The sequence below is a fragment of the Heptranchias perlo genome, chromosome 10 (assembly GCF_035084215.1).
Source record: "Heptranchias perlo isolate sHepPer1 chromosome 10, sHepPer1.hap1, whole genome shotgun sequence".
NCBI classification, from domain to species: Eukaryota; Metazoa; Chordata; class Chondrichthyes; order Hexanchiformes; family Hexanchidae; genus Heptranchias; species Heptranchias perlo.
The window spans coordinates 54,630,970-54,649,142 of NC_090334.1; the positions used below are offsets into that span (position 1 = coordinate 54,630,970).

Here is an 18,173-nt window from a genome sequence, read left to right on the forward strand (position 1 = left end):
TCATGGGATGTGGGCGTCGCTGGCGAGGCCGGCATTTATTACCCATCCCTAATTGCCCTTGAGAAGGTGGTAGTGAACCGCTGCAGTCAGTATGGTGAAGGTTCTCCCACAGTGCTGTTAGGAAGGGAGTTCCAGGATTTTGACCCAGCGACGATGAAGGAACGGCGATATATTTCCAAGTCGGGATGGTGTGGGGAACGTGCAGGTGGTGTTGTTCCCATGTACCTGCTGCTCTTGTCCTTCTAGGTGGTAGAGGTCGCGGGTTTGGGAGGTGCTGTCGAAGAAGCTTGGCGAGTTGCTGCAGTGCATCCTGTGGATGGTACACACTGCAGCCACTCTGCCCCGGTAGTGAAGGGAGTGAATGTTTAGGGTGGTGGATGGGGTGCCAATCAAGCGGGCTGCTTTGTCCTGGATGGTGTCGAGCTTCTTGAGTGTTGTTGGAGCTGTACTCATCCAAGCAAGTGGAGAGTATTCCATCACACTCCTGACTTGTGCCTTGTAGATGGTGGAAAGGCTTTGGGGAGTCAGGAGGTGAGTCACTCGCCGCAGAATACCCAGCCTCTGATCTGCTTTTGTAGCCACAGTATTTATATGGCTTGGCCAGTTAAGTTTCTGGTCAATGGTGACCCCCAGGATGTTGATGGTGGGGGATTCGGCGATGGTAATGCTGTTGAATGTCATGGGGAGGTGGTTGGACTCTCTCTTGTTGGAGATGGTCATTGCCTGGCACTTATCTGGCGCGAATGTTACTTGCCACTTATGAGCCCAAGCCTGGATATAGTCCAGGTCTTGCATGCGGGCTCGGACTGCTTCATTATTTGAGGGGTTGCGAATGGAACTGAACACTGTGCAGTCATCAGCGAACATCCCCATTTCTGACCTTATGATGGAGGGAAGGTCATTGATGAAGCAACTGAAGATGGTTGGGCCCAGGACATTGCCCTGAGGAACTCCTGCAGCGATGCCCTGGGGCTGAGATGATTGACCTCCAACAACCACTACCATCTTCCTTTGCGCTAGGTATGACTCCAGCCACTGGAGAGTTTTCCCCCTGATTCCCATTGACTTCAATTTTACTAGGGCTCCTTGGTGCCACACTCGGTCAAACGCTGCCTTGATGTCAAGGGCAGTCACTCTCACCTCACCTCACCTCTGAAATTCAGCTCTTTTGTCCATGTTTGGACCAAGGCTGTAATGAGGTCTGGAGCTGAGTGGTCCTGGTAGAACCCAAACTGAGCATCGGTGAGCAGGTTATTGGTGAGTAAGTGCCGCTTGATAGCACTGTCGATGACACCTTCCATCACTTTGATGATTGAGAGTAGACTGATGGGGCAGTAATTGGCTGGATTGGATTTGTCCTGCTTTTTGTTGACAGGACATACCTGGGCAATTTTCCACATTGTTGGGTAGATGCCAGTGTTGTAGCTGTACTGGAACAGCTTGGCTAGAGGCGCAGCTAGTTCTGGAGCACAAGACTTCAGCACTACAGCCGGGATGTTGTCGGGGCCCATAGCCTTTGCTGTATCCAGTGCACTCAACCCGAGAGGGTTTATCGTCTTATCCAAAAGATGGCACCTCCAACAGTAAAGCATTCCCTCAGTTCTGCACTGAGGTGTCAGCCTAGATTATGTGCTCAAGTCCCTGGAATGGGACTTGAACCCAGGACTTTGACTCCGAAGTGAGGGTGCTACCAGTGAGCCAAGGCTGACATGTTGTTTTATTATATACTAATAGATTAATAATTCTTGTATTATTATATATTAATATATATCAAAACAAATATATTTAAATTTCTGTGCCATAATTGCTTGAAGCATACCTATGCAACAATTTGATTTTCATTCTTCGACTATTGTTTCTTTTTTAAATTACTTCTACATCCCTTTCTCATTCTTCCAGGGTAAGGGGTCGGACATTTAAGACTGAGATGAGGAGGAATTTCTTCACTGACGGTAGTGAATCTTTGGAATTCAGGGGATCCATCAAGGAAGTTTACTTGGCTCAATGCTGCTTCTCATCTTGGTCAGTGTCAGTGACCTGATGGAGATGGCTGGTGAAGAAATGGAAGACCGCTAGGCTGCTGTTACATATTTTATCCTAATAGCTGGCATAAGAGTACCATTGGCAGAGACTTTGGAACAATTTTCATGTTCACATGTCATGGCTGCTAGTAGTATGTAGTCTTAAGAGAAGAAAGATTTGACTGCCTCTACCAAAAATTACTTGTGTACTTGGAAGTTAAGGATAAAGCTGAATAAATTTGAACTTGATTCTGCAATTCACTTGGAGACTATAATATAAAGAATGTATGAATGCATTTAGAATTGACTGCAAACATGTAATAAACTATATTAAAATTTGTATTTGTCAATATAATTACATTGTGCTTATGTTTTAGTCTTTTGGTGACATTTAGTAAGGCAAAAATTGATTTATTTTTCCCCTTAGGATCACTATTGAATTGTATCACTTTTTACTGGAAACTTTATACAGATCTCAATCATGTTGAACGTTTGATCCATTTCCAGAAGTCCTCCCTTAGTTCTGATCAAAACTACTTGTCTTTAGTATTATTTCCTAGAAACTCTTCTATTCTGATGGTCTTCCCTTATTTTATAATTATAGCAAATGTATGTTACCCTGATCTGGATTTTCCTTTATGAAAGCTTTGTACTATTAAATTTAGGTTTTTAGATATGCTGTTTGACTTTCCTTTATAAATACTAAAAATATTGACATTGACTAGTTTCCCTACATGTTATTTAAAATATAACTTTTGAAATTAACTTCTGAAAGTGATATTTGAAAGTTTACTGACCAGTTTTGATTTAATTTTTAAACTGTAAAAGTTGCAGCTTTATAAAAAGCCAGATAAACTATCAATTAGAACAGTAATATTTTAAATGCTATGAATGATTTGGGCTATTAAGAGTTTTATAGACCTTGAAGTTGAATTATTAATTAAAGCTGTTGCACAAATCTAAACTTTCCAGTAAGACTGAGAAATACAATTTTTTTTTTGCAGAACTCAAACAAGAGGCCCAACAACAGTACCCCTCCTACCACGCAGTTAACAAAGATAAAGTTTCCTGGTCCCACCACAGCAGTAGTGAAGAAAGAAAAGCGCCAGAGTTCTTCTAGGTTCAATATCAGTAACAACAGGGAACTACAAAAACTACCACCTTTGAAAGGTAATATTTGTGTTCAGAGTCTTATGTATTTAACTCTTAAGGAATTGACTTTTTTATAGACTAGTGAATCTCTTGTGAATCTCTTGCTCATGGAAAGTTATCAGAAATGGTCTCTGTTACCTGTGCGAGTCTTTGTCTTGTTGCTGGTTCCCAGTGTGTCTCCTGTTTTGCTTGTGCTTTTTTTTTCTCCCTTGGCTCAGTGGTGGCACTTGCGCCTCTGAGTCAATTGGTCATGGGTTCAAGCCCCACTCCATAGACTTGAGGACATAATTTAGACTGGCACTTCAGTGCATAAACTGAATGAGTGCTGCAGTGTCTGAGGTGCTGTGTTTTGGATAAGAAGTTAAACCAAGATTCTATCTGCCCCCTCAGGTGTAATTAAAAGGTCCCATAACACTCTTCAAAGAGGAACAGGGGAGTTCTCCCAGTGTCCTAGCTAACAGTTATCCCTCAACCAACAACTAAAACAAATGATCTGGTCGTCTATTTTTATTGCTATTTTTGGGACTTTGCTGTGTGCAAATTGGCTGCTACATTACAACAGTTACTACGCTTGTACTTCATTGGCTGTAAAGCGCTTTGGGATGTCCTGAGGTTGTAAAAGTTGCTTTATAAATGAAAGTTCTTTTTTCCCTCTTTTTCTGTTCTGCTTCTATTTTTCTTCATTTTACGATAGGAGGGAGGGGTAGGTTGGTGGTGTGGCGTAGGAAATTGCCAGTTCCTAGTTTAGTGCTGGGAAGTGAATGTAAGTGTGTGCTGAAGCAGGGGCTAGGTACAAAGCATGATCAAATGGCACAAGCCCCCAGGCCAAGGACAGAGCATCACCCCCATCTTGCCTTCCCCCCCCCCCCCAACCCCTGTAGTACCCTAACTAAATCTGGTTCCAATGTATTAAATTGACAACCAGCAATTTGAAAATGCTAGTAGGTATTTTAACAATAAATTGGTAGTTCCAAGCTTATTGATGGAGAGACTGGCTTTAGGTGGTAAACCTGGTGAAGAAAGACTGGCGTCATAACTCTGGTTTTCAAATGGAAGCAAGAGTCAGGAGAGAGAGCAGTTAGGGTTGGGTCTGGAACCTTGATGCAAGCTGAAGGTGAGTGGACTAGGGACAGCATCAGTGACCATGGACGAGGGAAAATACTGTGAACACAGTGGTCAGCTTAGTACGGGGAACCAACAGAGGCTGATGGGGTAAAGGCTGAGGCTGGACATCACAGATAAAGAGGAACCAAATTGCCAGTCAAGAGGTGGGAGTGAGGGGACTGAAAGCGTCCTTTTCTTTCCCCTCTTCCCTAGCATGTGCTCTGCTTCTTCCCCCCCCCCCCCACCCTTTCCTTTCTTGCTATCACTACACCCCCTTTCTCTCTCCTGCTCTCCTTCCCCCATTCGTGTCTCATGCTCAGCTTTATATACTTACTAATTATTTGAAGAAAAACTACTCAGTAGAAAGTATTAGACACTAAAGAAAAATATTCTATCTGTACAGCTGACTGGTCTTGATGCATCCTAGGAAATTAGGCATACTGCGCATGTGCAGACTGTACAATCCAAATTCAGCTCAGTCTTCAATGTGGGCAAAACTATCATCAAAGCCCAAGCTTTTGCAGGGGAGTGAGCCCTCAAGTAAAATATTTGGTAAAGACATTAAAGAACACAAAAGTGGATATATTTAATTGTATTGTGAATTAAATAATTTCTTTGAATTTCTTATTTTGTTTAAACTCTTATTTTGGATGTTAATTTTTAGAGGAAAAAATGGTGAATAAAGAAATTTTCAAAGCATCTTTGAAACTCTGATTAGATGCTCTCACAATATAGCTGCAATTGTGTGTGGCAGAGAAGCATGACACCTTTAACATTGAAAATACCCATCAGTGCCACCTGCAGGAATAACAGACATTGCGGGTACTTATGCGTTTTAAAAGAAATGTGCACCCCGTGTGCTGATTTTAATATAGATAGATATAGATTATTTTTAAATCTTTATTCCAGTATATCTGGACACTTTTTAATACAAGAATTTATTTAACTCTAATTTCAAATCCTTCTGATCATTTTTATGCACATACAATTTATTTTCATGACTAGGTAATTTATCACTGAGGGATAAAAATCAATGATATAAAGTTGAATGACTACTTAAGAAAAAATCTTATTCCTTCAAGGTATTTTCTTTTGTAAGCACAGTTTCTCTCCCTTTTTTTAAACCAATTAGCTTCGAAAAACATTAGTGCTAGAAGCAGACATGACACTGCAATGGATATTAATACATTGCGTGAAACCCAGTGAAAATATGATGAATCCTATGGTGGCAACTTTAACTTCAGTAGTAAGAATTTCTGTGTTGGAACTCAGAACATTCAATTTTGAATCTGAGACAATGAAACGTTCACAGTAGACAATTGTAGTTGCAAGAAATCCTCTGAGAAAGAGGGAAGTACATACAATGGGTCTTCAACTCATACTGACAAATGAATAATCTCTCACCATGAGAGTAGCTTTCTGGAAGTTGGCCTTAGCAGGTCTCGTGTTAAACTGTCCTATATTAAACTAAAAAAGAACTTTTTTTTGTTCTAAATATAAAATTGACAGAAGTCAAAGGATTCTAATGGCCTTATTAAATGCTAAAATTATTTGATCATTTGAAAACTTTATTTACTGATCAATGGATAGAGATAGGACTTGGCTGTTAAGCTGATTATAATGTTTGATCTGTAAGTGTATACCATAATTCAAGCTTTATCTACGTTATCTTCTATGTACTATAGATGAAGTAAGCTATTTGCCCAGCAGATCTATATAAATGCTTTTTGCTCCTGAAGCTTCCAGATCACCATAGGCCTTTTTCACCTCTTCCACTTGCCCAAAAATATGATTCCTAAGAGTGGCTGTGACTTGTTCTTTTCCTCTTTGTGACCAGGAATTTTTCTGCAGTCGATTAAATTTTTGTGGCACTATTTGGGCTGTTTAGAAATCTAAATTATTTTTTTCTACCTCCCTCCCTTTCCCCAAATATTTTAACTTATTGAGTGAAGTACAATTCATGATTTGGCCAGATTTATTAATGAGTGAGTTTTGGTGAGTGTTAGTAAGGCTATTGACCCTCATGGAAGAACCCAATCCTACTACCACGTGATGTTCACACACTGCACTTCCAACAGCATTCCTAGATAGCAACCAGCGGCAATGACCTGAATGATTTTTTTGACTTCCCAACCCAGGGCACTGAGGTCAATTACCTAATTACTTTGAGATGTAACAGCACAGAATGGGGATTGAACCTGAGACCTTTGTGGTGTGTATGGCTTACCTAACTTAACTAAATGAATTTGGGAAACTGTTTGGTCTTCAATTTATTCATCCATTTGGTGTGTGCAGAGCATACCTGCTTTTATATAACAAATTGAAAGAATTGATATATGTTTGATTATACACAATATTCATATGAGGGGACACTATAAATATTTGGCGTGTTGCAATGGCACAGTTGCAATCAAATCTTCAGTTGACTCGATCTTGGTAGTTGCTACAGATTTCCACTTGGAATAACCAGATTTGTGTTCAGTTATCTGTACTGTGTGTGTCTGTGTACATACATACATACATACATACATATTCTTTACAAGTTATCCACTTCCTCCCATCCAGTTATTTGGTTAGATTTAATCTACAGTTGTAGATCTTTAGTTCTAGCAGTTGAATTTACCTCCCAGCTCCGTTGATACAATATGGGTAAATAGTCCCATTGCAATATTTTGGGTATGGTTTTCATTCTTTGAATGCATTTCAGCCTCTCATGTACAAATGGGGAATCACTGGGACACTTACTATTTTAAACATTTGCATCCATATTATTGATGTTACAGATTATAGATCTTGCTAGAAGACTTAATCCCTCTACTAGATGTGCATTTTGGGAAATCATGCAAAAAACTTAGTTATATTTAATTATCTGCAACAATAGTTCGTAGTTGTCCAGTAGTTTAGTGGTTATGATAAATGACTAGCAAACCAGAGGTCGTGAGTTCAATAAATCTGGTAATTGTGGGCTGGTGCCAGATAAAGCTGCCAGGTTGTCATAAAACCCCAAATGGTTCACTAATGTCCTTTTGGGGAAGGGACCTGCCACACTACATGGATGACTCTTAAAGCACTCAGCAACTAGGGACGAACAGTTAATATTGCCTTCATCCACATCCTAAGAAAATAATAAAAAGAGCTTCCTTGAATGCATTTGTTTGTGTGTCTGCCTGTCGGTTGCTTCCTTCCCTTCCCCCACCGGTATGGCAAGTATGGCAAAAGATTTGCTGAGAATTTTTATTCAGAAAATGTTCAAAATTGAAATAAATGCTGTCGTTGATGTTTATGCGATTCCCTGTTTTATAGCCAGTTAAAGGCTAGATTTACTAAATGCACAGGCTTTGGGTGCATGTTTTCTGTTTTAATATACTTGAGATGTGGAATTTAGGGAAGGTAAAATACAGCAAGAGATTTATAAAAGATTGTGTGCAAACTTGGCAATTAAATCAGTGCACTGAAACCACTCCAAAGGATTCCAATTGAACTAATGCATTTTACTTCGTTAACTTTAGTGAGACATAAATTTAGTAATCAAGCAGTGGGGGGTACACAATAATACAGAGCATTCATTCTTGTTTGCTGCTGACATGGCTTAGATTTGAACAAATGTTAAATTACTTACCTTTTGGGTATGGTTTTCATTCTTTGAATGCATCTCAGCCTCTCATGTACAAATGGGGAATCACCGGGACACTTTCCATTTTAAACATTTGATACCACGCAGGAGCCATATGTGCAGATGACCTTCCTTCAGCTGCACAGCATAAAATATTAGAATGAGGTGCTTTGTTCCTTTGAAAGCAAATAGTGGCAGATAAGACAAGCTAATGCAACAAGGTATAGAAGAAGCAGTGATTCAGTGAACCAAAAGACAAGTGGAAAACTTGGTTATTTTGTTGCCATTACCTCCAAAAAAATTAAGGTACAGTATCAGAATGGAATTGTTTATACGCATTAAGAATTGGCAGTAGATAACGTGCCAAAATGAAGTGCCAGACTCGTAAAGCAAGTGCCTCAGTGGTTCCTTTTTTTGGATGATAACCTATTTGTAGGTGGAGGTTGAACTGTATCCTAAGAATGAAGAATAGCTTATGCATGTCAGTGTAGGATGTTTCATTATGTACAAAGAAAATTTAAAGTTTAATGTGCTGCATGATCTTATCTGCATTTCATAAGTGTTGGAGAATTTTTACCAGCAGAATGACAGTTAAATCTTTAGCCTTGCACTACCTTTTCTTAACACTATTGCCCAAATTTCTAATAAACCTTGCAAATCTTGTTCATGTGTGGCTTTTCTAATTAGAATCATAGAATGATGCAGCATAGAAGGAGGCCATTCGGCCCATCATGCTTCTGCCGGCTCCTTGGAAGAACTATCTAATTCGTCCCATGCCCCTGCTCTTTCCCCATAGTCCTTCAAATTTTTTCTCTTCAAGTATTCATCCAATTCCCTCTTGAAAGTTGCTATTGAATCTGCTTCCACCACCCTTTCAGGCAGTGCAATCCAGATCACCATAACTCACTGCGTAAAATTTTTTTCTTCATGTCGCCTCTGGTTCTTTTGCCAATCACCTTAAATTTGTGTCCTCTGGTTACCGACCCTTCTGCAACTGGAAACAGTTTCTCCTTATTTACTCTATCGATAAACCCTTCGTGATTTTGAACACCTGTCATATCTCCTCTAAACCTTCTCTGTTCTAAGGAGAACAACCCCAGCTTCTCCAGTCTCTCCATGTAACTGAAGTGTCTCATCCATTTACTACCATTCTAGTAAATCTCTTCTGTGCCCTCTTTTTAAGGCCTTGAAATCCTTCCTAAAGTGTGGTGCCCAGAATTGGACACAATACTCCAGCTGGTACCTAACCAGTGTTTTCTAAAGGTTAGCATAACTTCTTTGCTTTTGTACTCTGCCTATATTCACTACTCACCTGACGAAGGAGATAATCTCCGAAAGCTTGTGATTTTAAAATAAAATTGTTGGACTATAACCTGGTGTTGTAAGATTCCTTACATTTATATTTATAAAGCCAAGGATCCTGCATGCCTTTTTTAACCACCTTCTCAACTTGTCCTGCCACCTTCAAAGATTTGTATTCATTCACCCCCAGGTCTCTCTGTTCCTGCACCCCCATTAAAATTGTAACATTTAGCTTATATTGCCTCTCCTTATTCTTCCTACCAAAATGTATCACTTCACACTGCCCTGCATTAAATTTCATCTGCCATGTGTCTGCCCATTTCACTGATCTGTCTATGTCCTCCTGAGGTCTATGACTGTCCTCCACGTTGTTTACTACAGTTCTAAGCCTGATGTCATCTGCAAACTTTGAAATTATGCCCTATATACCCAAGTCCAGGTCATTAATATAGATCAAAAAGAGCAGTGGTCCTAATACTGACCCCTGGGGAGCACCACTGTATACCTCCCTCCAATCTGAAAAATAACCGTTCACCACTACACTCTTTCTGTCCCTAAGCCAATTTCATATTCACGCTGCCACTATCCCTTTAATCCCATGGGCTTCAATTTTGCCAACTTGAAACTTTAGCACCACTCCCATATCTCGTGAGGACTGGAAGATTGTGGCCAAAGCAATTTCTGCCCATACTTCCCTCAGCAACCTAGGATGCATCCCATCCGGACTGGGTGACTTTTCTACTTTGAGCGCTGCCAATCTTTATTTTTATCCTATTCAATATCTCTACTACCTCCTCCTTTACTCTGACATTGACAGCATCCTCTTCTTTCATGAAGACAGATGCAAAGTACTCATTTAGTATCTCAGCCATGCCCTCTGCCTCCACAGGATCCTCTTTCTGGTCCCTAATCGGTCCCACCCTTCCTCTGACTACCCTTTTACTATTTATATGTTTATAAAAGACCTTTAGGTTCCCTTTAATGTTAGCCGTTGATCTAGTTTCATATTCTCACTTTGCCCCTCCTATTTCCTTTTTCCGTTCTCCTCCAGTTTCTGTATTCAGCTTGGTTCTCTACAAACTTGACATTTGTCACCTTTTTCAGTTTCATTTTAATCTTGATATCTTTGTTCATCCAGGGAGCTCTAGCTTTGGAAGCCCTTCCTTTCTCCCTTGTAGGAATGTGTCTAGTACCTGAACTATCTCCTCTTTGAAGGCCTTCCATTGCTCAATTACTGTTTTGCCTGTCAATTTTTGATTCCAATCCACCTGGGCCAGATCCCATTTCAACTCCATGAAATTAGCCCTCCTCTAGTTAAGTATTTTCACACCTGAATGTTCTTTGTCTCTATCCATAACTACTCTAAATCTGATGATATAATCACTGTTCCGCAAATGCTCCCCCACTGAAACATGCTCCACTTGCCCCACTTCATTCCCCAGAACTAGATCTAGCACTGCTTCCTTCCTTGTTGGGCTGGAAACATACTGATCAAGAAAGTTCTCTCGAACACATTTCAAGAATTCCTCGTCTCTCTGCCCTTTACACTGTTATATTCCCAGTCAATATTAGGATAATTGAAGTCCCCCATTATCACTACTGTATAGTTGTTGCATCTTTCTGCAATTTGCCTACAAATTTGCCCCTGGATTTCCTTCCCACTATTTGGTGGCCTATACTATATACCCAGTAATGTAATAGCTCCTCTCTTGTTCCTTAATTCTAATCAAATAGATTCTGTCTTTGACCCCTCAACTACATCATCCCTTTCCAGTGCTGTAATCGTCTCTTTGATTAATACTGCCGTCCCCCCACCCTCCTTTTTGTTCCTTCCCTTTCTTTCCTCAATGCCTTGTAGCCAGGAATACTAAGTTCCCAATCTTCCCCTCCTTTGAGCCAGGTCTCTGTTATTGCTACTATATCATAGTCCCATGTGGCTACTTGTGCCTGCAACTCTCAGACCTTATTTACCACGCTTCGTGCATTTACATACATGCACTCCAAACCCATCTTAGCCTGCCTCGTATTTACCCCCTGTCTGATCTCTCCTATTTCTGAACTATTTTTTACTCTATTGCTGTTTGTCTTTCCCAGTCCTCTTTGCACCTTGTTTCTCCTCTCTAATGCTTCATCCTGGTGCTCCTCGCCCTGCCAAATTAGTTTAAACCCTCCCCTACAGCACTAGTTAACCTCCCATTAAGGACTTGGCCCCACTCTGTTGAAGTGCAACCTGCCCATTTCACATGTGAATATGTCAGAATCTCTAGAAAATACTGGCTTTACAAAAATGCAACTTTCACATCTTAGATGGAGATCATATTTTTCAACATCGAATTAAAAATCTGACCTCAGATTGTGAGCACTCAGGATTTAAATAAATTGTAACTTTGTCATGTTGAATTTAATATTTTGCCTATTGAAAGTGCAATTTGAGTTTTATATTGCCAGAAAACTTGCCGCAGCTTGGTATGTTGTCAATAACTTACTTCACAAAGAATGATTAAAGCCGAGTTATTCAAAAAGCCTATTATTAAACTCAAGTTTCTCATATATAGGATATATAGAGGAAACTGCAGTTGAGTCTGACTACATATTTCTGGAGGAAATGGTACTGAAACCCACAAGTGATAAAATTCATGAGGAAGGTAGCAAATGTAATCCTGCTATTCAAGAAGGGAGGGAGAGGAAACTATAGGCCAGTTCGCCGGACATCAGTAATAGGGAAAATGCTAGAATCTATTATTAAGGACCTAGTGACAAGGCACTTAGAAAATCATATGATTAGGCAGAGTCAACAAGGTTTTATGAAAGGGAAATCGTGTTTGACATCTATTAGAATTTTTTGAGGGTGTAACTAGCAGGGTAGATAAGGGGGAAACCAGTGGATGTAGTATATTTGGATTTTCAAAAGGCATTTGATAAGATGCCACACAAGAGGTTGTTACACAAGATTAAAGCTCATGGCACTGGAGACAATATAATAGCATGGATTTAGGATTGGTTGATGGACAGAAAAGAGCATAGGAATAAACAGGTCATTTTCAGATTGGTAGGCTGTAACTAGTGGGGTGCCGCAAGGATTGCTGCTTGGGCCTCAGTTATTTACAATCTATATTAATAACTTAGATGAGGGGACCAAGTGTAATGTATCCAAGTTTGTTGACTATACAAAGCTAGGTGGGAAAGTAAGCTGTGAGGAGGACGCAAAGAGTCTACAGAGGGATATAGACAGGTTAAGTGAGTGGGCAAGAAGGTGGCAGATGGAGTACAATGTGGGGAAATGTACGGTTATTCACTTTTTGGTAGGAAGAATAGAAAAACAGAATTTTTTTTTAAATGATGAGAAACTATTAAATGTTGGTGTTCAGAGGGATTTGGGTTTCCTGTACACGCAACACAGAAAGTTAACATGCAGGTACAGCAAGCAATTAGGAAGGCAAATGGTATGTTGGCCTTTATTGCAAGCTGGTTGGAGTACAAGAGTAAGGAAGTCTTGCTGCAATTATACAGGGCTTTGGTGGGACCAAACCTGGAGTACTGTGTGCAGTTTTGGTCTCCTTACCTAAGGAAGGATATACTTGCCTTAGAGGCAGTGCAATGAAGGTTCACTAGATTGATTCCCGGGATGAGAGAGTTGTCTTATGAGAAGTTGAGTAGAATGGTCCTGTAGTCTCTGCATTTTAGAAGAATGAGAGGTGATCTCTTGAAACATAAGATTCTGAGAGGGCTTGACAGGGTAGATGCTGAGAGGATGTTTCCCCTGGCGGGATGGTGTAGAACTAGGGGACATAGTCTCAGGATAAGGGGTTGGACGTTTAGAACTGAGATGAGGAGGAATTTCTTCTGAGGGTTGTGAATCTTTAGGATTCTCTACCCCAGAAGGCTGTGGATGCTCAGTCATTGTGTATATTCAAGACAGATCGATAGATCTTTGGTCTCCCTAAGGGAATCAAGGGATATGGGGATAGGGTGGGCAAGTGGAGTTTAGGTCAAAGATCAGCCTTGATCTTATTGAATGGCAGAACAGATTTGAGGGGCCGTATGGCCTACTGCTCCTATTTCTTATGTGCTTATGGTCACAGTTTCAATTCCCCCCTGAAATATTTTCTATATTCAACACACATACAGAATCCTATTTGTGCTAGAATGTAAATATTTTTGGGATGGAAAACTTGTTGTAATCTTTTTCAGCTCGAGAGAATTCTTGCAGATGCAAAGGGCAGAGAATGCTTCTGACCTCGCATAAGGTGGCCCTGTTGAAACTACAGACGTGAACAATCTAACAGCATCAAAAGATTATCCTAAGTTAAATGAGAAGATAGGTTTGTTAGGTGTTGCAGATAGACCAAGAAAGAACAAAACCATTTTATTTTAAAAATTGAGTAACAATTGGCCTCTCCTAATAGCCCAGTGCAAGCACACCCAATTTAGCACGTGCCATACAGACTAGATTTGCCAGGTTTGATTATCAGCCTGACTTGACTGATCTTACTCAGGGTAGTTATTACAGTATATTAGCACAAATACTGCTGGACACTATTAAAAATTGTCTAGAACTAGTCCTGTATTAAGCTAAATTCTTTTTAGAACACCTCCCACTGTTCATTTTTTTTATTCGTTCATGGGATGTGGGCATCGCTGGCGAGGCCGGCATTTATTTCCCATCCCTAATTGCCCTTGAGAAGGTGGTGGTGAGCCGCCTTCTTGAACCGCTGCAGTCCGTGTGGTGACGGTTCTCCCACAGTGCTGTTAGGAAGGGAGTTCCAGGATTTTGACCCAGCGACGATGAAGGAACGGCGATATATTTCCAAGTCGGGATGGTGTGTGACTTGGAGGGGAACGTGCAGGTGGTGTTGTTCCCATGCGCCTGCTGCCCTTGTCCTTCTAGGTGGTAGAGGTCGCGGGTTTCGGAGTTGCTGCAGTGCATCGTGTGGATGGTACACACTGCAGCCACTGTGCGTCGGTGGTGAAGGGAGTGAATGTTTAGGGTGGTGGATGTGGTGCCAATCAAGCAGGCTGCTTTGTCCTGGATGGTGTCGAGCTTCTTGAGTGTTGTTGGAGCTGCACTCATCCAGGCAAATGGAGAGTATTCCATCACACTCCTGACTTGTGCCTTGTAGATGGTGGAAAGGCTTTGGGGAGTCAGGAGGTGAGTCACTCGCTGCAGAATACCCAGCCTCTGACCTGCTCTTGTAGCCACGGTATTTATATGGCTGGTCCAGTTAAGTTTCTGGTCAGTGGTGACCCCCAGGATGTTGATGGTGGGGGATTCGGCGATGGTAATGCCGTTGAATGTCAAGGGGAGGTGGTTAGACTCTCTCTTGTTGGAGATGGTCATTGTCTGGCGTGAATGTTACTTGCCACTTATGAGTCCAAGCCTGGATGTTGTCCAGGTCTTGCTGCATGCGGGCTCGGACTGCTTCATTATTTGAGGGGTTGCGAATGGAACTGAACACTCTGCAATCATCAGCGAACATCCCCATTTCTGACCTTATGATGGAGGGAAGGTCATTCATGAAGCAGCTGAAGATGGTTGGGCCAAGGACACTGCCCTGAGGAACTCCTGCAGCAATGCCCTGGGGCTGAGATGATTGACCTCCAACCACCACTACCATCTTCCTTTGTGCTAAGTATGACTCCAGCCGCTGGAGAGTTTCCCCCCTGATTCCCATTGACTTCAGTTTTACTAGGGCTCCTTGGTGCCACACTCAGTCAAATGCTGTCTTGATGTCAAGGGCAGTCACTCTCACCTCACTTCTGGAATTCAGCTCTTTTGTCCATGTTTGGACCAAGGCTGTAATGAGGTCTGGAGCCAAGTGGTCCTGGCGGAACCTGAGCATCGGTGAGCAGGTTATTGGTGAATAAGTGCCGCTTGATAGCACTGTCGACGACACCTTCCATCACTTTGATGATCGACAGTAGACTGATGGGGCGGTAATTGGCAAGATTAGATTTGTCCTGCTTTTTGTGGACAGGACATACCTGTTTTTCTGTATACCATACCTGTATTCCTATATTTAAAAAGGGAGAGTGAACATCCAAGGAACTATAGACCTGTTAGCTTAATGTCAGAGATAGGAAAGCTAATGGAACCTTTACTCAAAGATGTAATAGAAAGAGATCTTGAGAATGAAAATATAATAAAGAACAGTCAGCATGAATTTCAGAAGGGAAAGTCATGCTTGACCAACCTTATTGAATTCTTAGAAGAAATATTCAGAAAGAGTAGACAAGGGTAATGTGGTAGATGTAATATATTTGGATTTTCAAAGGCCTTTGATAAGGTACCGCATTGTAGAGTCATGGCTAAGGTTACAGCATGTGGAGTCGGGACAATTAGCAGAATGGATAACAAGTTGGCAACAAAACAGAAAACAGAGTAGGGCTTAAGGGTAGCTACTCAGACTGGCAAACGGTGGGAAGTGGTGTTCCACAGGGATCGGTGAAGGGACCACTGTTGGTCACAATTTACATTAATGATTTGGATTTGGGAATCGTAAGTACAATTTCAAAATTTGTGGACGACACCAAATTGGGGGGTTTAGTTAATACAAAGGAAGAATGCGTCAAGATGCAAGAGGACATTAATAAGCTTGCAGAATGGGTGTGTAATTAGCAAATGAATTTCAATATAGGTATGTATGACATGGTGCATTTTGGTAGGAAGAATAAAGAGGCCACATAATGCTTGGATAATAGTCTAAATGGGATAGAGGAGCAAGTGGATCTAGGGGTGCGGATACGCATCACTAAAAGTAGTGATGCATGTTAAAAAGCCATTAAAAAAGCAAATCAAGCACTAGGATTCATTTCTAGAGGGATGGAATTGAAAAGCGAAGAAGTTATGTTAAACTTGTATAGAGCCTTGGTTAGACCACACTTGGAGAATTGTACACAGTTCTGGTCTCCATATTATAAAAAGGATACAGAGGCATTGAAGAGGGTGCAGAAAAGATTCACAAAGATGATACCAGAACTGAGAGGATATCCTTATCAGGAAAGCCTGAACAGGCTAGGACTCTTTTCTCCAGAAAAGAGAAGGCTGAGGTGTGACCTAATAGAGGTCTTTAAGATAATAGGGTTTGATGGGATAGACATGGAGATAATGTTTCCACTTTGGGGAGTCCAAAACTAGAGATCATAAATATAAAACAGTCACTAAGAAATCCAATGGGGAATTCAGGAGAAACTTCTTTACCTAAGGAGTGGTAAGAATGTGGAACGCGCTACCACGAGTAGTTGAGGCAAATGACATAGATGCATTTAAGGGGAAGCTAGATAAGCATATTAGGGAGAAAGGAATAGAAGGGTATTCTGATAGCGAGGGAGGAGGCTCATGTGGAGCATAGATCAGTTGGGTCGAATGGCCAGTTTCTGTGGTGTAGTTTCGATGTAAGTTGATGTAGCTGATGACAGTTTTGACCAGTTTGCTGTCATCAGTCTCTATCTCATTGTTAAAGTTAGCCATACCAAAATTTAGAATCTTAGTAACGGGTGTTACATTTCTCCTTTTCAAACCTAACATTGAATTCGATCATACTATGATCGCTGTTAGATAAATGTTCCCTTACTGTTAGATTATTAACTAAGTCTGGCTCATTACTCTTTACTAAATCCAGTATGGCCTGCAGAATGCAGAAAGTGCAAAGGAGAACTGAAAAGGGAAAGAAGAGGGGAAAAGAAAGTATGAGAAACAATTTTAACCCCCAAGAACGGGCGGGTGGGGAGTAAAAATGCTCTGTTTTTGGAGCGGGATTGCATCCTGGCTCCAATATGTCACCAGTGAAAAAGGGACGCGACGCAGGGGAGGCAGCTGATTGGTGAGTAGGTTCAGTGAATCAAGGCCCCTGTGAGGAGGGCAAGCAAGTTGACTAGGAGGAGGATCGAGCTACTGCAGCTGCTGGAGGCACGAAGTCACAGCCAACAGTTAAGTGATTGGCTGGTGACTGGTAAGTAGTTTTTCTTTCCTTTTTTTTTCTCTTGACATTGTAGTTGTTGTTAAGCTAACTTAAGGGCTAAGTCATGGCAGGAGATCCCAGACCCGTGTCATGTTCCTCTTGTGGGATGTGGGAATTCAGGGATCCTTCCTGTGTCCCTGGTTCTTTCACCTGTGGGAAGTGTGTCCAGCTGCAGCTACTGTTTGACCGCTTGACGGCTTTGGAGCTGCGGATGGACTCACTTTGGAGCATCCGCGATGCTGAGGAAGTCATGGATAGCACGTTCAGTGAGTTGGTCACACCACAGATAAAAATTACTGAGGGAGATAGCGAATGGGTGACCAACAGACAGAGGAAGAGTAGGAAGGCAGTGCAGGGGTCCCCTGCGGTCATCTCCCTCCAAAACAGGTATACCGTTTTGGATACTGTTGGGGGAGATGGCTCACCGGGGGAAGGTGACAGCGGCCAGGTTCATGGCACCATAGCTGGCTCTGCTGCACAGGAGGGCAGGAAAAAGAGTGGCAGAGCTATAGTGATAGGGGACTCGATTGTAAGGGGAATAGACAGGCGTTTCTGCGGACGCAACCGAGACTCCAGGATGGTATGTTGCCTCCCTGGTGCAAGGGTCAGGGATGTCTCGGAGCGACTGCAGGACATTCTGGAGGGGGAGGGTGAACAGCCAGTTGTCGTGGTGCATATAGGCACCAACGATATAGGTACCAACGATATAGGTAAAAAACGGGATGAGGTCCTAAAAGCTGAATTTAGGGAGTTAGGAGTTAAACTAAAAAGTAGGACCTCAAAGGTAGTAATCTCAGGATTGCTACCAGTGCCACGGGCTAGTCAGAGTAGGAATGACAGGATAGCTAGGATGAATACGTGGCTTGAGAGATGGTGCAAGAGGGAGGGATTCAATTTCCTGGGCCATTGGAACCGGTTCTGGGGGAGGTGGGACCAGTACAAATTGGACGGTCTGCATCTTGGCAGGACTGGAACCAATGTCCGAGGGGGAGTGTTTGCTAGTGCTGTTGGGGAGGGTTTAAA

General features: G+C 41.8%; 1 protein-coding gene across 4 annotated transcripts in view; it reads left to right on the forward strand.

Annotated features, from left to right (window-relative positions):
- The window catches only part of LOC137326573 (serine/threonine-protein phosphatase 2A 56 kDa regulatory subunit gamma isoform), a 168,879-nt gene that overhangs the window by 43,060 nt on the left and 107,646 nt on the right, over positions 1-18,173 (forward strand). For all 4 annotated transcript variants that reach the window (XM_067991805.1, XM_067991807.1, XM_067991806.1 and 1 more), the window contains one exon: positions 3,026-3,191. In XM_067991805.1, the coding sequence (XP_067847906.1) occupies positions 3,026-3,191 (166 nt within the window). The remainder of the gene's footprint in view (positions 1-3,025; positions 3,192-18,173) is intronic.